This window comes from Ranitomeya imitator, chromosome 1 (genome assembly GCF_032444005.1).
Source record: "Ranitomeya imitator isolate aRanImi1 chromosome 1, aRanImi1.pri, whole genome shotgun sequence".
Lineage (NCBI taxonomy): Eukaryota > Metazoa > Chordata > Amphibia > Anura > Dendrobatidae > Ranitomeya > Ranitomeya imitator.
In genome coordinates this window covers 1162603434-1162629370 of record NC_091282.1, presented here as the reverse complement: position 1 = coordinate 1162629370, position 25937 = coordinate 1162603434, and the positions used below count along the sequence as shown (strand labels likewise).

Genomic DNA, 25937 nt, shown 5'->3' with positions numbered 1-25937 from the left:
TTATAATGGGGCGGCGGATGCGTTGAAAAACTGCATCCGCTGCCCCCATTGTTTATTTATTTCACAACATCCGTTCATTTATTTCCCCACATACATCGGGCCGACACATGGTGACGGCCCCGTACCGACAGAAGTGTGAAATTTTCAACAATTTTCACTAAAATTAAAAAACAAAATACACAATTTTATTACAGCAGTCGTTCCGACCTAAAGAATCAAATTTGTGCCGTTTTTAACTGCTGTGAACTGTGAGGGGATCATATGCAACAGTCGACATGTATCCCCCAGGATGTGGACGGAGTCCTATTAGACCCGCTGGTGTGCCTTGTGTTCATAGCAGGATGCCTGTGAGTCAGAAGGCAAAATAAGTGTAAGGTCAAGCTATTTGGTCAATGCAATGTTCAGTAAAACCTAAAAATAAAATCATTTTTTGCCCCTAAAGATGCAAACGTTTGCATTGATCCAATTGCACCATCAAACTCTGAACAATTGGCAATGGAGTTAACTACGCAAAATATATGATTTCTTTATAGGCTTCCTAAGACAGGAGGAACATCAGAAAATGCAAGGAAGTTTTATTTATAAACACAGCATGAAATGTAGTGATAAGTTCTCTTTAACAGATGCCAAAGAAAAGCTTAAAGCTGGTAGCAAACAACGCAGCAGCCATTCATTATGTAGCCGCCTACAATGTGCCAGCGGTGCATGCTACACTAAGTTCAAGAAGATAAACGCACCCTCGTCAGGATGGACGCTGCTGTTTATATCATTTCTCAGCGCGCGCCGCTGCTACTTTTACTGTTTGAAGGTTTTGCCAGAAATAATTTGTGTTCTGTTTGAGCTGCTTTAATTTAATGCTGAAGAAGTGATGATAAAGTGGTCCTGATGGATAATGGTGTTACAACGCCCCCTCCATATACCATGTTTATTTATAATACTATTATGTTTAAGGGGTTCTCAGGTCCAGACACACACTATCTACAGTGGGGCAAAAAAGTATTTAGTCAGTCAGCAATAGTGCAAGTTCCACCACTTAAAAAGATGAGAGGCGTCTGTAATTTACATCATAGGTAGACCTCAACTATGGGAGACAAACTGAGAAAAAAAAAATCCAGAAAATCACATTGTCTGTTTTTTTAACATTTTTTTTGCATATTATGGTGGAAAATAAGTATTTGGTCAGAAACAAACAATCAAGATTTCTGGCTCTCACAGACCTGTAACTTCTTCCTTAAGAGTCTCCTCTTTCCTCCACTCATTACCTGTAGTAATGGCACCTGTTTAAACTTGTTATCAGTATAAAAAGACACCTGTGCACACCCTCAAACAGTCTGACTCCAAACTCCACTATGGTGAAGACCAAACAGCTGTCAAAGGACACCAGAAACAAAATTGTAGCCCTGCACCAGGCTGGGAAGACTGAATCTGCAATAGCCAACCAGCTTGGAGTGAAGAAATCAACAGTGGGAGCAATAATTAGAAAATGGAAGACATACAAGACCACTGATAATCTCCCTCGATCTGGGGCTCCACGCAAAATCCCACCCCGTGGGGTCAGAATGATCACAAGAACGGTGAGCAAAAATCCCAGAATCACGCGGGGGGACCTAGTGAATGAACTGCAGAGAGCTGGGACCAATGTAACAAGGCCTACCATAAGTAGCACACTACGCCACCATGGACTCAGATCCTGCAGTGCCAGACGTGTCCCACTGCTTAAGCCAGTACATGTCCGGGCCCGTCTGAAGTTTGCTAGAGAGCATTTGGATGATCCAGAGGAGTTTTGGGAGAATGTCCTATGGTCTGATGAAACCAAACTGGAACTGACTGACTAAATACTTTTTTGCCCCACTGTATCTATTAATGAAAGGGCATGTGTACATGAAGTAGGGCAGCACGGTGGTTAGCACTGCAGCCTTGCAGGGCTGTAGTCCTGGGTTCTAATTCCACCAAGGACAACATCTGCAACATCCCCATGTTTGCGTGGGTTTCCTCCGGGTTCTCCGGTTTCCTCCCACATTCCTAAGACGTACTGATAGGGAATTTAGATTGTGAGGCCCAACGGGGACAGTGATGATAATGTGTGCAATGGAATATGTTAGCGCTATATAAAAAGAAAGATTATTATTATTAAATATTTATTATTATGAAGACTTTTTCAGGTGGATTCTGTTCTGAAAACCACCTGAAAAAGCTGTAACAACACTCGAAACAATGAAAATATGTATTTCTATGTAAAAACGATGTGGTGTTCATATGTTTGATCTTTTAACTGTTTCAGGTTTCCAAAGATGCCAAGTGGTTAAAAGAAGAGACTTGACCATACTTCAGGTGGTGTCTGTTCTGGAAACGCTGAATATTTTATAAAAGTGGCTACTGGGAAGGTACACAAGACACTTGGGCATTTTTTGGAGTGCATTGTCAATGTTTTTGATGGAAAAACTGATAATGGTTTCTTCATTGTTGAAGGGAGTTAAAATGCTAGTAAAAAAGATGCCACAAAAACACTGGAAAAACACACAAAAAAAGTAGTAGGTCTAAAAAATGAAAAAAGAGAATAGGGTGAGGGGGAACAGCACACATAGGGTTCAGATGATAAGCATTTATGGAGTTACCTGAAAAGGTTGTGATTGTCACAACTCCAATACTTTCCCATGAGTATTATCCCATAGGCAAATAAACCCTATTTTGCATATCTATTAGTAGAGAGGCAAGATTGACATTTCATAGGAGACCATGCTGCTGCAGAAAGGAAGCATTTCCAGTATGGAAATAGCAGTTTTGAAGTTTTTATTTATACTCGTTTCGTGTTGGCACCAAGCACTTTTTACAAGACAAACTACAGTGTGTCCGTAAAGTCATGGTGCACTTTTGACCAGTACATTTTAGTGCCCGATTGGATTGCCCCGTAGGGCAAGGGGTACTCGGTACCAGGTCCTTCGGTTCTCAAGGGGGATGTCACGGTGGCTGACCCGGTCCGTGGCCCTAGGGACGTCCGTTGAAAATGGGGGAAAGGTCTTTAAAGGGGAAATGTTCGTGACGCCACCTGTGGTATTCAGTCAGGGTGACCGACGCTGCTTAGGGGTCTACTGGGGTGATGTTATGGAAGCTAGATGGTATACCTTCCCACAGGTGAAGTACAGTGGGGAAAAAAAGTATTTAGTCAGTCAGCAATAGTGCAAGTTCCACCACTTAAAAAGATGAGAGGCGTCTGTAATTTACATCATAGGTAGACCTCAACTATGGGAGACAAACTGAGAAAAAAAAATCCAGAAAATCACATTGTCTGTTTTTTTAACAATTTATTTGCATATTATGGTGGAAAATAAGTATTTGGTCAGAAACAAAATTTCATCTCAATACTTTGTAATATATCCTTGGTTGGCAATGACAGAGGTCAAACGTTTTCTGTAAGTCTTCACAAGGTTGCCACACACTGTTGTTGGTATGTTGGCCCATTCCTCCATGCAGATCTCCTCTAGAGCAGTGATGTTTTTGGCTTTTCGCTTGGCAACACGGACTTTCAACTCCCTTCAAAGGTTTTCTATAGGGTTGAGATCTGGAGACTGGCTAGGCCACTCCAGGACCTTGAAATGCTTCTTACGAAGCCACTCCTTCGTTGCCTTAGCGGTGTGCTTTGGATCATTGTCATGTTGAAAGACCCAGCCACATTTCATCTTCAATGCCCTTGCTGATGGAAGGAGGTTTGCACTCAAAATCTCACGACACATGGCCCCATTCATTCTTTCATGTACCCGGATCAGTCGTCCTGGCCCCTTTGCAGAGAAACAGCCCCAAAGCATGATGTTTCCACCACCATGCTTTACAGTAGGTATGGTGTTTGATGGATGCAATTCAGTATTCTTTTTCCTCCAAACACGACAAGTTGTGTTTCTACCAAACAGTTCCAGTTTGGTTTCATCAGACCATTGGACATTCTCCCAAAACTCCTCTGGATCATCCAAATGCTCTCTAGCAAACTTCAGACGGGCCCGGACATGTACTGGCTTAACCAGGGGGACACGTCTGGCACTGCAGGATCTGAGTCCATGGTGGCGTAGTGTGTTACTTATGGTAGGCCTTGTTACATTGGTCCCAACTCTCTGCAGTTCATTCACTAGGTCCCCCCGCGTGGTTCTGGGATTTTTGCTCACCGTTCTTGTGATCATTCTGACCCCACGGGGTGGGATTTTGCGTGGAGCCCCAGATCGAGGGAGATTATCAGTGGTCTTGTATATCTTCCATTTTCTAATTATTGCTCCCACTGTTGATTTCTTCACTCCAAGCTGGTTGGCTATTGCAGATTCAGTCTTCCCAGCCTAGTGCAGGGCTACAATTTTGTTTCTGGTGTCCTTTGACAGCTCTTTGGTCTTCACCATAGTGGAGTTTGGAGTCAGACTGTTTGAGGGTGTGCACAGGTGTCTTTTTATACTGATAACAAGTTTAAACAGGTGCCATTACTACAGGTAATGAGTGGGGGAAAGAGGAGACTCTTAACCCCTTTACCCCCAAGGGTGGTTTGCACGTTAATGACCAGGCCAATTTTTACAATTCTGACCACTGTCCCTTTATGAGGTTATAACTCCGAAACGCTTCAACGGATCCTGGTGATTCTGACATTGTTTTCTCGTGACATATTGTACTTCATGATAGTGGTAAAATTTCTTTGATAGTACCTGCGTTTATTTGTGAAAAAAACGGAAATTTGGCGAACATTTTGAAAATTTCGCAATTTTCAAACTTTGAATTTTTATGCAATTAAATCACAGAGATATGTCACACAAAATACTTAATAAGTAACATTTCCCACATGTCTCCTTTACATCAGCATAATTTTGGAACCAATTTTTTTTTTTGTTAGGGAGTTATAAGGGTTAAAAGTTGACCAGCAATTTCTCATTTTTACAACACCATTTTTTTTTAGGGACCACGTCTCATTTGAAGTCATTTTGAGGGGTCTATATGATAGAAAATGCCCAAGTGTGACACCATTCTAAAAACTGCACCCCTCAAGGTGCTCAAAACCACATTCAAGAAGTTTATTAACCCTTCAGGTGTTTAATAGGAATTTTTGGAATGTTTAAATAAAAATGAACATTTAACTTTTTTACACAAAAAATTTACTTCAGCTCCAATTTGTTTTATTTTACCAAGGGTAACAGGAGAAATTGGACCCAAAAAGTTGTTGTCCAATTTGTCCTGAGTACGCTGATACCCCATATGTGGCAGTAAACCACTGTTTGGGCGCATGGGAGAGCTCGGAAGGGAAGGAGCGCTATTTGACTTTTCAATGCAAAATTGACAGGAATTGAGATGGGACGCCATGTTGCGTTTGGAGAGCCACTGATGTGCCTAAACATTGAAACCCCCCACAAGTGACACCATTTTGGAAAGTAGACCCCCTAAGGAACTTATCTAGATGTGTGGTGAGCACTTTGACCCACCAAGTGCTTCACAGAAGTTTATAATGCAGAACCGTAAAAATAAAAAATCATATTTTTTCACAAAAATTATATTTTTGCCCCCAATTTTTTATTTTTCCAAGGGTAAGAGAAGAAATTGGACCTCAAAAGTTGTTGTCCAATTTGTCCTGAGTACGCTGATACCCCATATGTGGCAGTAAACCACTGTTTGGGCGCATGGGAGAGCTCGGAAGGGAAGGAGCGCAGTTTGACTTTTCAATGCAAAATTGACAGAAATTGAGATGGGACGCCATGTTGCGTTTGGAGAGCCACTGATGTGCCTAAACATTGAAACCCCCCACAAGTGACACCATTTTGGAAAGTAGACCCCCTAAGGAACTTATCTAGAGGTGTGGTGAGCACTTTGACCCACCAAGTGCTTCACAGAAGTTTATAATGCAGAACCGTAAAAATAAAAAATCATATTTTTTCACAAAAATTATATTTTTGCCCCCAATTTTTTATTTTTCCAAGGGTAAGAGAAGAAATTGGACCTCAAAAATTGTTGTCCAATTTGTCCTGAGTACGCTGATACCCGATATGTGGCAGTAAACCACTGTTTGGGCGCATGGGAGAGCTCGGAAGGGAAGGAGCGCAGTTTGACTTTTCAATGCAAAATTGACAGAAATTGAGATGGGACGCCATGTTGCGTTTGGAGAGCCACTGATGTGCCTAAACATTGAAAACCCCCACAAGTGACACCATTTTGGAAAGTAGACCCCCTAAGGAACTTATCTAGAGGTGTGGTGAGCACTTTGACCCACCAAGTGCTTCACAGAAGTTTATAATGCAGAACCGTAAAAATAAAAAATCATATTTTTTCACAAAAATTATATTTTTGCCCCCAATTTTTTATTTTTCCAAGGGTAAGAGAAGAAATTGGACCTCAAAAGTTGTTGTCCAATTTGTCCCGAGTACGCTGATACCCCATATGTGGCAGTAAACCACTGTTTGGGCGCATGGGAGAGCTCGGAAGGGAAGGAGCGCCGTTTGACTTTTCAATGCAAAATTGACAGGAATTGAGATGGGACGCCATGTTGCGTTTGGAGAGCCACTGATGTGCCTAAACATTGAAACCCCCCACAAGTGACAGCATTTTGGAAAGTAGACCCCCTAAGGAACTTATCTGGATGTGTGGTGAGCACTTTGACCCACCAAGGGCTTCACAGAAGTTTATAATGCAGAGCCATAAAAATAAAACAAAATTTTTTTCCCACAAAAATTATTTTTTAGCCCCCAGTTTTGTATTTTCCCTAGGGTAACAGGAGAAATTGGACCACAAAAGTTGTTGTCCAATTTGTCCTGAGTACGCTGATACCCCATATGTGGGGGGGAACCACCGTTTGGGCGCATGGGAGGGTTCGGAAGGGAAGGAGCGCCATTTGGAATGCAGACTTAGATGGAATGGTCTGCAGGCGTCACATTGCGTTTGCAGAGCCCCTAATGTACCTAAACAGTAGAAACCCCCCACAAGTGACACCATTTTGGAAAGTAGACCCCCTAAGGAACTCATCTTGATGTGTTGTGAGAGCTTTGAACCCCCAAGTATTTCACTACAGTTTATAACGCAGAGCCATGCAAATAAAAAATATTTTTTTTTCCACAAAAATTATATTTTAGCCCCCAGTTTTGTATTTTTCCAAGGTTAGCAGGAGAAATTGGACCCTAAATGTTGTTGTCCAATTTGTCCTGAGTACGCTGATACCCGATATGTGGGGGGGAACCACCGTTTGGGCGCATGGGAGGGCTCGGAAGGGAAGGAGCATCATTTGGAATGCAGACTTAGATGGATTGGTCTGCAGGCGTCACATTGCGTTTGCAGAGCCCCTAATGTACCTAAACAGTAGAAACCCCCCACAAGTGACCCCATATTGGAAACTAGACCCCTCAATGAACTTATCTAGATGTGTTGTGAGAACTTTGAACTCCCAAGTGTTTCACTACAGTTTATAACGCAGAGCCGTGAAAATAAAAAATCTTTTTGTTTTCCCACAAAAATTATTTTTTAGCCCCCAGTTTTGTATTTTCCCAAGGGTAACAGGAGAAATTGGTCCACAAAAGTTGTTGTCCAATTTGTCCTGAGTACGCTGATACCCCATATGTTGGGGTAAACCCCTGTTTGGGCACACAGGAGAGCTCGGAAGGGAAGGAGCACTGTTTTACTTTTTCAACGCAGAATTGGCTGGAATTGAGATCGGACGCCATGTCGTGTTTGGAGAGCCCCTGATGTGCCGAAACAGTGGAAACCCCCCAATTATAACTGAAACCCTAATCTAAACACACCCCTAACCCTAATTCCAACGGTAACCCTAACCACACCTCTAACCCTGACACACCCCTAACCCTAATCCCAACCCTATTCCCAACTGTAAATGTAATCTAAACCCTAACCCTAACTTTAGCCCCAACCCTAACTGTAGCCCCAACCCTAACCCTAACCCTAATCCTAGCCCTAACCCTAGCCCTAGCCCTAACCCTAGCCCTAACCCTAGCCCTAACCCTAGCCCTAACCCTAGCCCTAACCCTAGCCCTAACCCTAGCCCTAGCCCTAACCCTAGCCCTAACCCTAGCCCTAACCCTAGCCCTAACCCTAACCCTAGCCCTAGCCCTAACCCTAGCCCTAACCCTAGCCCTAACCCTAGCCCTAGCCCTAACCCTAGCCCTAACCCTAGCCCTAACCCTAGCCCTAGCCCTAACCCTAGCCCTAACCCTAGCCCTAATGGGAAAATGGAAATAAATACATTTTTTTTATTTTTCCCTAACTAAGGGGGTGATGAAGGGGGGTTTGATTTACTTTTATAGCGAGTTTTTTAGCGGATTTTTATGATTGGCAGCCGTCACACACTGAAAGACCCTTTTTATTGCAAAAAATATTTTTTGCAATACCACATTTTGAGAGCTATAATTTTTCCATATTTTGGTCCACAGAGTCATGTGAGGTCTTGTTTTTTGCGGGACGAGTTGACGTTTTTATTGAAAACATTTTTGGGCACGTGACATTTTTTTATCGCTTTTTATTCCGATTTTTGTGAGGAAGAATGACCAAAAGCCAGCTATTCATGAATTTCTATTGGGGGAGGCGTTTATACCGTTCCGCGTTTGGTAAAATTGATAAATCAGTTTTATTCTTCGGGTCAGTACGATTACAGCGATACCTCATTTATATCATTTTTTTATGGTTTGGTGCTTTTATACGATAAAAACTATTTTACAGAAAAAATAATTATTTTTGCATCGCTTTATTCTCAGGACTATAACTTTTTTATTTTTTTGCTGATGATGCTGTATGGCGGCTCTTTTTTTGCGGGACAATATGACGCTTTCAGCGGTACCATGGTTATTTATATCTGTCCTTTTGATCGCGTGTTATTCCACTTTTTGTTCGGCGGTATGATAATAAAGCGTTGTTTTTTGCCTCGTTTTTTTTTTTTTTTTTCTTACGGTGTTTACTGAAGGGGTTAACTAGTGGGCCAGTTTTATAGGTCGGGCCGTTACGGACGTGGCGATACTAAATATGTGTACTTTTATTGGTTTTTTTTTTTTTATTTAGATGAAGAAATGTATTTATGGGAATAATATTTTTTTTTTTTTTTCATTATTTTGGAATATTTTTTTTTATTTTTTTTACACATTTGGAAAATTTTTTTTTTACTTTTTTACTTTGTCCCAGGGGGGGACATCACAGATCAGTGATCTGACAGTTTGCACAGCACTCTGTCAGATCACTGATCTGATAGGAGTGCAGGCTGCTTCACAGTGCCTGCTCTGAGCAGGCTCTGTGAAGCCACCTCCCTCCCTGCAGGACCCGGATCCACGGCCATCTTGGATCCGGGGCTCGAGCAGGGAGGGAGGTGAGGAGACCCTCGCAGCAACGCGATCACATCGCGTTGCTGCGGGGGGCTCAGGGAAGCCCGCAGGGAGCCCCCTCCCTGCGCGGTGCTTCCCTGCACCGCCGGCACATCGCGATCATCTTTGATCGCGGTGTGCCAGGGGTTAATGTGCCGGGGGCGGTCCGTGACCGCTCCTGGCACATAGTGCCGGATGTCAGCTGCGATAAGCAGCTGACACCCGGCCGCAATCGGCCGCGCTCCCCCCGTGAGCGCGGCCGATCGGCTATGACGTACTATCCCGTCCAGGGTCAGATAAGCCCAGGGCACCTCGACGGGATAGTACGTCTAAGGTCACAGAGGGGTTAAAGAAGAAGTTACAGGTCTGTGAGAGCCAGAAATCTTGATTGCTTGTTTCTGACCAAATACTTATTTTCCACCATAATATGCAAATAAATTGTTAAAAAAACAGACAATATGATTTTCTGGATTTTTTTTTCTCAGTTTGTCTCCCATAGTTGAGGTCTACCTATGATGTAAATTACGGACGCCTCTCATCTTTTTAAGTGGTGGAACTTGCACTATTGCTGACTGACTAAATACTTTTTTGCCCCACTGTATGTCCCCAGGGCTTCCCGATGTGTAGATGGTGGATGGTGTGAGGCGCAGTGAAGAACGAGGACACAAGGTTGCAGTCTCTTTACCTTTTTACTGAAGGCTTCAGCATCCACAGTCCAGAGCACCAGATCACAGGGCAGGCAGAGTCCGACCGGTTTGAAGGCAAATCCAGAGTCCCCTTATCCAGGTGGAATTCAGTAGCCTTCCTCTAGCGCCTGGATGTTGTAGTACCTTACTGCTGAGCTTCTCATAAGGTCCTCACAACTGTTGTAGATGTTCTAGATGTTATGTCTCTCTCTGTCCCCCAGATGGATAGGAACAAACCCGTATGACTGATAGCCTGAGGCTTTTTACAGGGACTTTAGCACGCCCCAGCCCCACAAGTTGCTACCGTGCCTCCTGGGTATAGGTCGGGCAGGTAACGTGGAAATAGCTGTCCTGCCAGTCTCTGAAGCAAGGCATAGAGACTGTTGCTCCATCGGTGTTCCAGCTACCGGATCCTGTGCCTCAGAAGGAGGCAGCCTGTATAGGGCAGAACTCCTTCTGGTTTCCTCTCCTTTTGCTATGACTTCGTTTCTCACCCTCTACAATACAATTCGCTGTTTGTGTCTCTTTCTTAGGATACTGCCGCATGTGGGGCAGACGCAGCTCCGTGGCCTTCTGTCTAGGCCTTTGACAGGATCCCACCCCTGTCAGGGACCACCCTGTCGGCAACTGCTCGATGTTCCTCCTTCCTCTCTGTCTGCCTGACAGGAACTGACTCAATTCCTATCCAGGTCACCAGTTTTACCTAATTGTGAGGAGTGCCCTAGTAAATAGGAGCATAGCTCCCCCTTGTGGACTGGAGTGTGAAGCGTGTTGTATGGTTTGTGATACCTGGTAAAGTGATCTCCTTTTTTGCCTTCAAACGTAACATCACTCCCCCCTAGAGGAGAATGATATTACTGCAACGACTAGGACCCTGGGGCGCTGCACAATCATATCAGACCTGTTCATGAGGAGAGATAAGAAGAACCAATAAAACAACACAAACTCATTTAAGCTGTTGCTGAGTCCCCAATCAGATTAACCCCTGATAAACCAAACTTTGATTAATACACTGTAATACACTGATTAATACTCTTCAATATTGTTTGGATATGTGTAGGACAACAAATGGAGCCCACATCGAACTGCAGTGAATAGGTAAGAAACTGGGAGAGTTTTTCTTTTATTTGGAGCAGATTTCACATTTCTATCATTTTTTTGTTGCTTTCCAGGGACTGGTCCAAAGTGCACCATGACTTTACGGACACACTGTATATAGTTTGGTCATGTGCAGTTTGATTTTAAAAAGTGCTCAGTACAAGCATGAAATGCGTAAAAATGAAAATTATGAAATGACTATCTCTGTGCTGGAACCGTTTTTTTTTCCTACAGCAGTGCGGTCTACTTCAAAAAGTCAATCTGTCTATTCTACTAAGAACATAAGAAAAGCACTCAGGAAACAACCAAAAAATAATAATGCTTCAGGAAGCACCTCCCTCTTGACAGACTCAAGTCAATATTATTTTATTTTGTAAGGGGAACAGCTATTTCATTCCCTAAACTGCATGGCTATAAAATTGAGCACACTGTTTTGGCGACTGAAGCAAGCAGCCATTCCCCTTACAAAAGTGAATAATTCTCTTATAAGCAATTTGAGGCTATAGCGTCATCTGGTCGCCGCAGTTCTCGGATGCATACCAGCCACATGGGGACTGCAACATCAACACCACGTCTTGCCTTACGTGTACAGAGGCAGATAATGAGCGCCAATCTTAGGTACAGCATGTTGAGCCACACTCGTTAAACTTCCAATCCCATTCGGCAATCATCTGCATGTGTAAACTGTATGAAAACTAAAGATCATTATTCCTTTTGTAGACATCCATTTCTATATCACCAAAGAGCGGAATTCTACAGCCCTATCAATGTGATAACAACTGGCAATGTTTGGTGAAACTTATACTCCAGAATTCCAGAACTGAAATTCTAAATTCAATCAAATCCCAAAACTCAAAGCAACAACTTTCTTTGTAAATTCTCCTAGTTGCCCCAAGGAAATTTGGCATTTAATTAAAGGGATGACCCAGGACTTTTAATTGCTGGGCAATCCATAAGGTGCAGTCAGACGGCCATATAAATCGGATTCAGATTGGAATGCAAGGCTTGGACTGTCCGGCAGCTCTCCCGACTCGAGTGTGACAGCTGTATAGAGCTATGTGAAACTATTGCACTCAGGTAGGGACATCCGCCGGACAGTCCGAGAATTGCATTCCGATCTTACTCCAATTTACATGACCGTGTGACTTTGCCCTTAGTGTAGGCTAACCATGTATGATTGGGAAAACATTTTGGAGATCTAGAATTAGCACTAGTGATGAGCGAGTGTACTCGTTGCTCAGGTTTTCCCGAGCACGCTCGGGTGGTCTCCGAGTATTTATGACTGCTCGGAGATTTAGTTTTCCTTGCCACAGCTGCATGATTTGTGGCTATTAGACAGCTTGATTACATGTGGGGATTCTCTAGTAGTGATGAGCGAGTATACTCGTTACTCGAGATTTCTCAAGCACGCTCGGGGGTCCTCCGAGTATTTTTTAGTGCTTGGAGTTTTAGTTTTTATTGCCGCAGCTTAATGATTTACATCTGATAGCCAGCATAAGTACATGTGGGGATTCCCTAGCAACCAGGCAACCCCCACATGTACTAATGCTGGCTATCAGATGTAAATCATGCAGCTGCGGCAATAAAAACTAAATCTCCGAGCAGTCACAAATACTCGGAGACCATCCGAGTGTGCTTGGGAAAACCCGAACAACGAGTATATTCGCTCATCACTAATTAGCACCCTACCTGAAGTTGTAGCTGTACCTAGTACTGCAGCCAATCTTTATTTTACTTCTGCTGATGTGTAGTACCAGGAACAATCATAAACACATGTACTGTGCCAGATTAAAAAAAAATAATTTGTGTATTATTTTTGTCCCCATTAATTAAGCCATACTATGAATGAAATTTCACATGTTCCATGGATTATCCAAAAAGTTGGGTGCACAGCTATAAATGGAACAAAACTTTTATTATTACAGAACATCATAGAGCAATGACACGCAAGTGGAGTTCAGCTAGTGTACAACATGCATGTTTGCATCTAATCAGTCCATGTTTCACATATGAGAGCGTTCCGTACACACGATTAGTGACACTCATAGAAATGACAGTACTCACTAATGTAATTCAGCCCTTCGTGGGCTCTTGTCCATGACACATATACTGGAATCGACTACATTATACAATCTTGGCTAGTGATTGAACTGAATTCAGATCTGTGGCTAATGAATAATAATGTAAGAAGCAGACACTGTTCCATGATTGATCTGGCAAGGGTCATCCAAGCTGCCTTCATAGCATTTGTATTAATACGGTCTATTTATAATCCACAGTGCGGTATGAAGTTCCTTCCAACAATAACATACCATGATCGACTTATCCAACGTTTATTAAAGTCTACAGTACTTTCATTTCCCTATTAGAGCCCATTACCTGCTCATGTTGGGCCGGAGGCAGTAGCAGAGATGCTGATGTTGGTGTACGTGTACCTGGATAATGAAGCCCCAGTGGTCCTACCATCATCTTCTCCTACCCCAGGCACCATCCCTCTATTCTGCACATCTTTTCCGGGGCAGCAGCTGAAGGTAGATAGGAATCCAAGTCTAAATCGTTTGTTCATGAAGCAGTAAATAATCGGGTTGACACAAGCTGAGGTGTAGGAGAGCAGGTGGATAAAAGAGATGGGTGCTCCAGTGAGGAGGATTCCCGCAGTGTTGACGTCAAAGGCTCTCCAGGCGTTAACACTGAAAATAGGAGTCCAACACATGAAGAACAGGATGACAATGACAATCAACATGCGGATAACTCTTTTCTTGGCCATTAGGTTGGCGGCAGAGCTGTTGCTTCGGACTCTTTCAATCTTAGCACTGCTGGAATGTGAGGACAGCTGACGCATTTCTACTTTCTTCTTCCTTTTCGACTTCTGAAGATAGCAGCCGTCTCCGTTTTCAAATTGATTGCTGCTTATACTGCTTGACCGTTCTGTATGAAGGAGACCAAAAAGGGGAGGGAAAAATATACAATGATTAACAAATACAGAGAACAACAAAATAATATGCAATATCCAGAAGCGCAGACATCCGGGCATCTGTTTGTTATGCTGTCTAAAAATGGGATGGCAGTAATGAGCTTGATATTTAGTGAGGAACAACATGACCTGCACAAATCCCTATTAGGAATCAATGCGTTCATTTGTTTTGGAAATATATAGTTCAAACAACATGAAATTATTAGCAAAGGACATTTTGTTGGCTTTGTTTTGTGCAGTGTTTGATGACTTAATGGCCAGAATGACTACAATTTTCTTGTATTACCCATGGATTTCACTGCTTATAGGAAAGAAAAGCACTCCCATTACAGAATGTGTACACAACAGTGGTCAGATCACCTATTAAAGGGAATATGCCATCAGAAAAACACAATTTAAGTTTTATGGTACATATATATATATATATATATATATATATATATATATATATATATATATATATATGTACCATAAAATATGTACCATAAAATAAATTCATTCATTTATTTATTTATTTATTTTTTGGCAATAATTTTTTTTATTTTTCAGATCACAATTGAAGCATCTAATAAGGGGCTAAAAGGGCTTTTGTAAGGGAGAGGGAGCTTTGACATCAAATATTGTCATTGGTGTAACTAGAGTGCGATGAGATCCAGTGCATGATTTGGACCAGACCCCCACATATCGGTATATTTTTATGTCCTCCATCATGGTATAAATGTCCCTCATCCTGGCCCCATCCTAGTATATATGTATATATATATATATATATATATATATATATATATATATACATACATATATACAGTATATATGTCTTCCATCCTGGTATATATGTTAAAATGACTGGCCCCATCTTGGTATATACGTCACATATCGTGGGCCCCATTTGGAATATATATCCCCAATCATGGTTTATAAGTCCCTTATCCAGGCTCTATCTTGGTATGTATGTTCCCTATCCTGGTGCTTATATTTAACTAATCCTGGTATATGTCCCTTGTACCAGGATGGGGGATATATACCAGGATAGGGCCCTAGATATGTCCCCCCCCCCCCTATTCTACTGCTCTTCTTCACCTGGTTTTTGTTTAGTTTTGTGTGTTTTGCACCTTTTCTTTACTTGCACCCAATTCATTATTCTATTTGTCTTTTTTTAAGTCTATTTTATATGTGCTCGCCTTTTTTTCATTGTGTTGTCTGCTTTGTGGGCAGATTTTATTGAATTCAGATGTTTTCACAGGTTGATTATTTGTTTTTAAAAAGCTGCACAATTTCGCGCAACTCCACTTACCCCTGTACTCCATTTTTTGCAAAATGTGCGCATTTTGGCACCAAAAAGGTTTCAAAAACAGTTAAAGACAACAAAAAAGACCATTTTGACTTAGCCCCAAATTCATAAATCGATTGAGCCATTTTGAAGAATTTGGTGGCAAAAATGGCAACTAATACCACAGGTTAAAAAAGGAAAGTGACATGAAAAAAATGAAAATTATTAATTGGGTGATGAATGACGTTGCTCCTTGAATGTAGTATTATTCGGTCACTATGTGGTGGTAGTGTATGGTCTGGTTATGGTGTGGCAGTATTTGTTCCTTGTATGTGGTATTAGTCAGTCATTATGTGGTGATAATATGTGGTCTGGTCATGGTGTGGCGGTATTTGTTCCCTGTATGTAGTAGTATTTGGTTACTATGTGGTGGTAATATGTGGTCTGGTCATGGTGTGGCAGTATTTGTTCTTTGTACAGTACAGACCAAAAGTTTGGACACACCTTCTCATTTAAAGATTTTTCTGTATTTTCATGACTATGAAAATTGTAAATTCACACTGAAGGCATCAAAACTATGAATTAACACTCTTAGGGCTAGCGGAATGCACCAAATTATAAGAGAGATGGTATAAGGTGCGTTCGCAGCCCGGGGTTCACCGTGCAGAGATGGAACCTGCTGCTGAGTAATGACGGACTATATGGCGGTACAATGTGGATACACACAGGGGTTAACTTCACCCTGTGTGAAGAAAGCAAACCCTGTTGCGTCACAGGGCCGCGGTACCGCACCAAGAGCGCAATCAAAGAGTCTCAGGACTCTATCCCAAGGCACAGGGTTAGAGTACGTTCAGACCACTTGCGCTCGACACCGCAACTGGGGTTTCAAAGTAACAGAAAATATAACTTAAAGCACAAGAGTGCATGCTGTGCCACTTTGTCAGACGCTGCTAACCACCTAGACTTGGGATAGGAAAGCGCTCTATAAGCGCACGGCGCTGCATTGGCGGTTACAGCAATAGACGCTGTATTGTGTGTCTTTATGTTGACAGCTTAGTCAGGCGCTAGACAGCAAGCATCCACCTTTTCCGAACAGGGAATTTTAAAGAACGACTTGCACTCATCAACACACACACACGATTCCAAATGTACACTAGCGCATGGCCGTGCGGCCATGCAAACCTTTTATAGCTGCAGCAAGAACAGGACCTTCCCAGAGGGACCAATGGGAGTCAGCCACAGAAGAAGAACACCTTCAGGACCTTCCTAAAGGACCAATGGGATTTGCTGCAGTATCTAAGCATGTGACCCTTGATCTCCAATGAGAGATCTTTCCCTGGGCATGCTCAGAAAGGGAAGAGCAGGACTTAGTCCCAAACACGTCTGCTCGCCGCTACCCAGTACTGACTACACTGGCAGAAGCTGAAAAGGCAGCAGTAACCTGTCGTCCAGTATCGGCCTGAGCTAGACACTGTGACCGACGTCTCCGCTGAGCAGACTCCACTGTGACTGGAGAAGAATGGGAGACCGCAGCGGAGATGGATCGAGTTTCCCCCTGTCCAGAGGCGGGATCTCGACACCTAACAAACACATGTGGAATTATATACTTAACAAAAAGTGTGAAACAACTGAAAATACGTCTTATATTCTAGGTTCTTCAAAGAAGCCGAAGCCACCTTTTGCTTTGATGACTGCTTTGCACACTCTTGGCATTCTCTTGATGAGCTTCAAGAGGTAGTCACCAGAAATGGTTTTCACTTCACAGGTGTGCCCTGTCAGGTTTAATAAGTGGGATTTCTTGCCTTATTAATGGGGTTGGGACCATCAGTTGTGTTGAGCAGAAGTCTGGTGGATACACAGCTCATAGTCCTACTGAATAGACTCTTATAATTTGTACTAGATGGTGGCTGATTCTAACACATCGGGTATTCTAGAATATGCATGTCCACGTAATATATTGCCCAGCGATGTAGTATATTGCCCAGCGACGTAGTATATTGCCCAGAGACGTAGTATATTGCCCAGCCACGTAGTATATAGCCCAGCCACGTAGTATATTGTCCAGCCACGTAGTATATTGCCCAGCCACGTAGTATATTGCCCATCCCACGTAATATATTGCCCAGCCACGTACTATATTGCCCAGTGACGTAGTATATTGCCCAGCGACGTAGTATATTGCCCAGTGACGTAGTATATTGCCCAGCCACGTAGTATATAGCCCAGCCACGTAGTAAATAGCCCAGCCACATAGTATATTGCCCAGTGACATAGTATATTGCCCAGCGACATAGTATATTGCCCAGTGACGTAGTATATTTCCCAGCCACGTAGTATATAGCCCAGCCACGTAGTAAATAGCCCAGCCACGTAGTATATTGCCCAGTGACGTAGTATATTGCCCAGCGACGTAGTATATTGCCCAGCCATGTAGTATATAGCCCAGCCACGTAGTAAATAGTCCAGCCACATAGTATATTGCCCAGTGACGTAGTAGACAGCACAGAGCCACATAGTATATTGCACAGCGACGTAGTATACAGCACAGAGCCACGTAGTATATTGCCCAGTCACGTAGTATACAGCACAGAGCCACATAGTATATTGCCCAGTTACGTAGTATACAGCACAGAGCCACGTAGTATATTGCCCAGTGACGTAGTATATTGCCAAGTTATGTAGTATATTGCCCAGTGATGTAGTATATTGCCCAGCCACGTAGTATATTGCTCAGCCACATAGTATTGCCCAGTCACGTAGTATACAGCACAGAGCCACGTAGTATATTGCCCAGTGACGTAGTATATTGCCCAGTGACGTAGTATATTGTCCAGTGACGTAGTATATTGCCCAGTGACGCAGTATATTGCCCAGTTACGTAGTATATTGCCCAGTGACGTAGTATACAGCACAGAGCCACGTAGTATATTGCACAGCGACGTAGTATACAGCACAGAGCCACATAGTATATTGCCCAGCCACGTATGTCACAGGTTAAAAAATAAAAAATAAACATACTCACCTAACGATCCAAGGGTCCCTTGTAGTTTAACATACTCACCATTCTGGTCGCTGCTCCTCAGCGTCCTATCTCTCCGCCTCCTGGGATCCAACGGCGCTGTGCCAGTGGGCGCATGGCTGCCGCCATCTTCCGTTCCCAGGATGCTTTGCGAAATTACCCAGATGACTTAGCAGTCTCGCGAGACCGCTAGGTCTTCTGGGTAATTTCGCAATGCATCGCTGGGAAAGGAAGATGGCGGCAGGCGCGAGCGGACAACGGAGGGTGAGTATAGCACGCCAGGGACACTGCGGGGAGCATGGAGCGGAGCGCCGGGGACACTGCGGGGAGTATGGAGTGGAGCGCCGGGGACACTGCGGGGAGTATGGAGTGGAGCGCCGGGGACATTGACTGCAGGGAGTATGGAGCGGAACGCCGGGGAAGTGACCCTTAGACAATTATATAGTAGATTATGGCAAGAAAGAAAAGCAGCTAAGTAAAGAAAAACGAGTGGTCATCATTACTTTAAGAAGTAAAGGTCAGTCAGTCTGAAACATTGAGCAAACTTTGAAAGTGTCCCCAAGTGCAGTTGCAAAAACCATCAAGTGCTACAAAGAAACTGGCTCACATGAGGACTGCCCCAGGAAAGAAAGACCAAGAGTCACCTCTGCTTCTGAGGATAAATTTATCTGAGTCACCAGCCTCAGAAATCGCAGGTTAACAGCAGCTCAGATTAGAGACCAGGTTAATGCCACACAGAGTTCTAGCAGCAGACGCATCTCTATAACCAGGGCCGGCTCCAGGTTTTTGAGGGCCCCGGGCGAAAGAGTCTCAGTGGGCCCCCCTTTAACACATACCCCGATTCATGATCGCATATAAACACAGCCATGTAGTATATAACACTGCCCACGTAGTATATAGCAGCCCATGTAGTATATAGCAGCCCACGTAGCATATAGCAGCCCATGTAGTATATAGCACAGCCCACGTAGTATATAGCAGCGCAGCCCACGTAGTATATAGCAGCGCAGCCCACGTAGTATATAGCAGCGCAGCCCACGTAGTATATAGCAGCACAGCCCATGTAGTATATAGCAGCCCACATAGTATATAGCAGCGCAGCCCACGTAGTACATAGCAGCGCAGCCCACGTAGTATATAGCAGCGCAGCCCATGTAGTATATAGCAGCCCACATAGTATATAGCAGCGCAGCCCACGTAGTATATAGCAGTGCAGCCCACGTAGTATATAGCAGCGCAGCCCACGTAGTATATAGCAGCGCCACTCACTCAGGCACTGGTAGGACTAGGAGCTCCTCCTGAATCTGCCTCATAACTTCAGCAGCACGGCAGCCAGCCAGGGGCGGAGATCAGAGCAGAGAACGTGCTCTCTCCGCCCACACACAATGTCACACTGGATGCCTTCTCTTAACCCCTATGTGTGCCTGCCTGGCTGCACTGACTGAGTGAGAAGATGCTTGTGTCAGAGCTGGCACATAGGGGGTTAAGAGAACGCAGCCAGCAGTGACTTTGTGGGCGGAGAGAGCATGTTATCTCCTGCTCTGCTCTCCCAGCTGTATCTAATCTATGACAGCGTGAGTGGGCCCCCCTCTCTCCCCAGGGCCCCGGCATTTGCCCGGTGCGCCGGGTGCTGACGCCGGCCCTGTCTACAACAACTGTTAAGAGGAGACTTTGTGCAGCAGGCCTTCATGGTAAAATAGTGGCTAGGAAACCACTGCTAAGGACAGGCAACAAGCAGAAGAGACTTGTTTAGGCTAAAGAACACAAGGAATGGACATTAGACCAGTGAAAATCTGTGCTTTGGTCTGATGAGTCCAAATTTGAGATTTTTGATTCCAACCACCATGTCTTTGTGTGACGCAGAAAAGGTGAACGGATGGACTCTACATGCCTGGTTCCCACCAAGGAGCATAGAGGAGGAGGTGTGATGGTGTGGGGGTGCTTTGCTTGTGACACTGTTGGGGATTTATTCAAAATTGAAGGCATACTGAACCAGCATGGCTACCACAGCATCTTGCAGCGGCATGCTATTCCATGCGGTTTGCGTTTAGTTGGACCATCATTTATTTTTCAACAGGACAATGACCCCAAACACACCTCCAGGCTGTGTAAGGGCTATTTGACCAAGAAGGAGAGTGATGGGGTGCTATGCCAGATGACCTGGCCTCCACAGTCACCAGACCTGGACCCAATCAAGATGGTTTGGGGTGAGCTGGACCGCAGAGTGAAGGCAAAAGGGCAAACAAGTGCTAATCATCTCTGGGAACTCCTTCAAGATTGTTGGAAGACCATTCCCGGTGACTACCTCTTGAAGCTCATCAAAAGAATGCCAAGAGTGTGCAAAGCAGTCATCAAAGCAAAAGGTGGCTACTTTGGAGAACCTAGAATATAAGACATAATTTCAGTTGTTTCACACTTTTTTATTAAAGGGAACCTGTCACCCCGTTTTTTCAAGAAGAGCTAAAAATAGCGTTAAATAGGGGCAGAGCTGTGCTTTACATTAGTGTATTTTGTGAGCCTTTATTCCCCACCTATGCTGCCGAAATACCTTTGTAAAGTCGCCGTTTTGGGCTGTCACTCACGCTGGTCAGGTCATATGGGCGTGGTGACAGCGCTGTTTCTCCCCCAGAAAATAGCGCGATCTGCGCTATTCAGCCGTATATCGGTGGGCGCGGCAATCTTTGCGTGCGCAGATAGTTCTTCTCGGCTTCCCGGGGCTTCAGGAAAATGGCCGCGGGATGCCGCGCATGCGCAGATGGCGATCGCGGCGGCCATTTTCCTGCAGCCAAGATGCGAACTCGGCTTCAGGAAAATGGCCGCCGAGATCGCCATCTGCGCACGCACGGCATCCCGCGGCCATTTTCCTGAAGCCCCGGGAAGCCGAGAAGAACCATCTGCGCACGAGCGGACTCACAAAGATGGCCGCGCCCACCGATAAACGGCTGACTAGCGCAGATCGCGCGATTTTCCTTCAAGCTGCGCAGTGGATTCGCCAGTTGGACATGTGCACACCACTACGCCACCAACGGAGATCTGAGGGAGAAACAGCGCTGTCACCACGCCCATATGACCTGACCAGCGTGAGTGACAGCCCAAAACGGCGACTTTACAAAGGTATTTCGGCAGCATAGGTGGGGAATAAAGGCTCACAAAATACACTAATGTAAAGCACAGCTCTGCCCCTATTTAACGCTATTTTTAGCTCTTCTTGAAAAAACGGGGTGACAGGTTCCCTTTAAGTATATAATTCCACATGTGTTAATTCATAGTTTTGATGCCTTCAGTGTGAATGTACAATGTTCATAGTCATGAAACTACAGAAAAATCTTTAAATGAGAAGGTGTGTCCAAACTTTCGGTCTGTATTGTATATATATACAAAAAATAGACATATATTTAGTTTTTTTTAGTCTTCTACATATTATTATTATGATTATTGTAGGTTTTTGCAGGACCTCCTACTTTATTAATCATTTTTGTGTAGGATAATCTAAATAGTCGACCATTTAAGTATAAAGGGGCTTCATATAAAAACATAAAATAAGAGAGACAGACTTTGTACTTAAGAGTTCTGTCATCTTTTCATTCATTAACTGATCCATTGCTATGAGTCAATGGATGAAAAAGCTTCACACTGTCTACCTGCTTCAGTGAAAAAAAACATAGGATGAGAAAAAATGTCTCTTGGATGATAACACTTACATGGATGTGTGAATGCAGCCAGTTCAGTAGTAGTAACACAACAGCATCCGTAACATATAATCAGGAGGATTGCTCATTTACAGATAGTCTACAGTCACAAATGTTACTGGGAAAAAAAGGTTTTCTTTATTTAGGTCCAGTGTTCTCTGTAAACTTAGCAATCTGAAAAGAAAGGTTTTAAAACAACTTCCTAATGAGCTTAACCCCTTCATGACCGGAGGTATTTTCATTTTTACGTTTTTGTTTTTTGCTCCCTTTATTCTCAGAGCCATAACTTTTTTATTTTTCAGTCAAAATGGCCACAGGAAGGCTTGTTTTTTACAGAACAAGTTGTAATTTTGACACCACTGGTTTTAACATGTCGTGTACTGGGAAATGGGAAAAAAAGTCCAAGTGCAATTTCACAGTTTTTAGGTTTTGTTTTTTTTTACCATGTTCACTATACGCTAAAACTGACCTGCCGTTATGATTCTCCAGGTCATTGTGAGTTCGTAGACACCAAACATGTCTAGGTTCTTTTTTATTTAAGTGGTGTAAAAAAGCTAAACTAAAAAAAAAGAAGAAATAGCGCCATTTTCCCAGACCTCTAGCATCTAGCATTTTTTGTGATTTGGGGCTGGCTGAGAGCTTATTTTTTTGTGCACTGAGCTGATGTCTTTTGATTGCCTGTTATTGCATTAAATTGCAAAGTAGCGGTGACCCAAAATTTTTTTCTCAGTACGCCGTTTACCGATTGGATTAGTTATTTTTTTATATTGATACATCTGACGATTCTGTAAGTGGCAATACCAAATATGTGTATGTTTGATTTGTTTTATTATTGTTTTAATTTGAATAGGGCGAATGGGTGGTGATTTAATATTTTTATTTTTTTTAATATTTTTAAAACTTTTTTTTAATTTTTGCATGCTTCAATAGTCTGCAAGGGAGACTTGAAGCTGCAGTTCTCTGATTGGTTCTGCTACATACAGGAGATGATCAGATTGCCTATATGTAGCAGAAATGCTCACTTGCTATGAGTGCCGACCACTGCTGGAGACCTCTGGTTGTCATGCCAACCCATCGGTGACCCACAGTCATGTGACGGGGTCACCGATGGAGGAATTTCCAGCTCACTAACCGGAAGCACGAGTTAAATATAACTGTCAGAGATTGACAGGTTAACAGACGCAGGTGGATCGCTTTTCTGTCATCTGCTGCTTTACCATCTAGAAACATAATTTAATGTGTTTGCTAATTCATCGGTATAATTCATCTGGTGCATTGTACTTAAAACTCACTGTTGCATATCCATGACTGGGATCAGTGTAGATATTATCTGGTAGAAGGAAGGCGTTAAAGTAGATGTTACCAGGCTGAATGTCTTTGATCATCTAAAAAAAAAAAAGCCCCTGGTGTGCTGACCCTAGCTGCCAAATTATCCTCAACCAGTTCCCACAATCCATCTCTTCTGACCCAGCAGTCTGGACTATAAATTTAGAACCATCCTTAGGGGTGCACGCATGTGGGGGTGCACGCGTCCCAGAACCAAAGCGTCACGGAGCTAAGCGTCGTGATACAGCAGTTATTCCATGGCAGTTAGTCAGGGCAGGAGTCAGGTAACCCACACTCTGCACGCCCAGCTATCCATGTGCTTTATTCCTATCCTCCTATGTTCCCTTGCAATCCACTTACACCGACCAATCCCCCATCCATCACGACTCATATAAATCAGCTCCTCACTCCTTCCCTCTCCCATGTACAGCTCCCATGCACTTCTCACCTTCTTGAAAAACCTCAGTCCATTTTACCCAAACACACTGCACAAAACAACTTCATACAATTCCAAAAACAACTTGCTCTTTATCTTCCTGCTCCTACTGATTTCAGGGGACATCTCCCCCAACCCCGGTCCACCATCCACCAAACTCAACCCCTACCCTACCTCACATCGAAACCTTAATAATCTTACTAATATTATTTGCACTCCTTCATCTCCTTCTTTTAATTGTGCCCTTTGGAATCCACGGTCTGTTTGCAACAAGCTTCCTTTCCTTCACAATTACTTTTTGAAAAACTCTCTGAATCTGTTGGCCCTCATGGAAACCTGGATTCAGGATTCTGACACTGTCTCTCCTGCTGCCATTTCCCATGGTGGCTTACAATTCTCCCATTCCCCGAGACTGACAAACAGACCTGGTGGTGGAGTCGGCATACTCCTGTCCCCACAATGCACTTTCCAGGTCATCCCCCCATCACTCTCATTCCCTTCTTTTGAAGTCCACACCATCAGGCTCTTTCGTCCCCTCTCCCTCAGAGCAGCGATCATTACTGGCCCCCAGGCTCACCCACCCACTTACTGGACCATTTCTCTGCCTGGCTGCCGCACTTCATGTCCTCAGAACTCCCTACCCTTATCCTGGGAGACTTCAACATCCCCATAAACAGCCCCACTTCCACATCTGCATCCCAGTTTCTGTCGCTAACAACTTCTCTAGGCCTCTCACAGCTCTCAACCTCTGAAACACACAAAGACGGTAACACCCTGGACCTGGTTTTCGCCCGGCTCTGCTCAATCTCCTACCTAGATAACTCACCGCTTCCCCTCTCTGACCACAACATTCTCTCCTTCACACTCACAAACCCCAGCACCCTCCTAACTACCATTCAGTCAGAAATCTACAAGCCATTAACCCTCATACACTTTCAGACTCCCTACACTCATCATTGTCCCCAATCTCTTCTTTTTCCTGTCCTGATCTGGCTGTACATCATTTCAATTACACTCTTAGAAGCACCCTTAACAAAGTAGCTCCCCTCACCCTCAGAACCTCCAAACACAGAGTGAAACAGCCCTGGCTCACTCTCCACATTTGATCCCATCACAGAAGAAGAAGTCTCCAGGCTCCTCTCCTCTTCTCGTCCGACTACATGCACCACCGACCCCATTCCCTCAGATCTCCTCCAGTCTCTCTCTCCAGTCGTCACAACTCACCTAACTACAATCTTTAATCTCTCCCTCTCCTCTGGCATTTTCCCCTCCTCCTTCAAACACTCTATCATTACTCCATTACTAAAAAAAACCTATACTCGACCCATCCTGCACAAACAACTACAGACCAGTCACCAATCTCCCCTTCATCTCTAAACTCTTGGAGCACCTGATATACTCCCGCCTTACCCGTTAGCTCTCCACTCAATCCCTCCTAGACCCTTCACAGTCCGGTTTCCGCCCCCTACATTCGACAGAAACTGCACCCATCAAAGTGACCAATGACCTTCTGACAGCAAAACATAACTGTGACCACTCTCTGCTCATTCTTCTCGACCTTTCTGCAGCTTTCGACACTGTTGACCACCCTCTCCTACTCTCTAGGCTCCAGTCACTTGGCATTAAGGACACTGCTCTCTCCTGGTTCTCCTCCTATCTTTCTGACCGCTCCTTCAGTGTTCTGTTCTCTGGATCCACTTCATCTCCTCTTCCTCTCACTGTCGGGGTACCCCAGGGCTCAGTCCTTGGCCGCCTTCTCTTCTCTCTCTCTACACGACCCTAATTAGACAGACCATCAGCAAATTTGGCTTTCAGTATCATCTTTATGCTGATGACACACAACTATACACATCCTCCCCTGACCTAACCCCCGCTGTACTACAGAACGCCACTGACTGTCTTTCTGCAGTCTCCAACATCATGTCTGCTCTCTATCTGTAACTCAACCTCTCCAAAACGGAACTTCTTCTGCTCCCGCCATCTACTAACCTCCCTAAATCTGACATTTCCCTCTCCGTGGGTGGCACCATAATTACACCCCAGCAGCAGGCGCGATGTCTGGGTGTTATGTTTGACTCCGATCTCTCCTTCACCTCCCATATACAATCTCTTGCCAGATCGTGCCGCTTAC

The 25937-nt window shown here is 44.0% G+C and overlaps 1 protein-coding gene across 1 annotated transcript in view; it reads right to left on the bottom strand.

Annotated features, from left to right (window-relative positions):
• Positions 1-12988: 12988 nt before the first annotated feature.
• Positions 12989-25937, bottom strand: part of CCKAR (cholecystokinin A receptor) — a 150123-nt gene continuing 137174 nt past the window's right edge. The window contains exon 5 of the mRNA XM_069745795.1: positions 12989-14020. Within this exon, the coding sequence (XP_069601896.1) occupies positions 13476-14020 (545 nt within the window). The 3' untranslated portion in view covers positions 12989-13475. The remainder of the gene's footprint in view (positions 14021-25937) is intronic.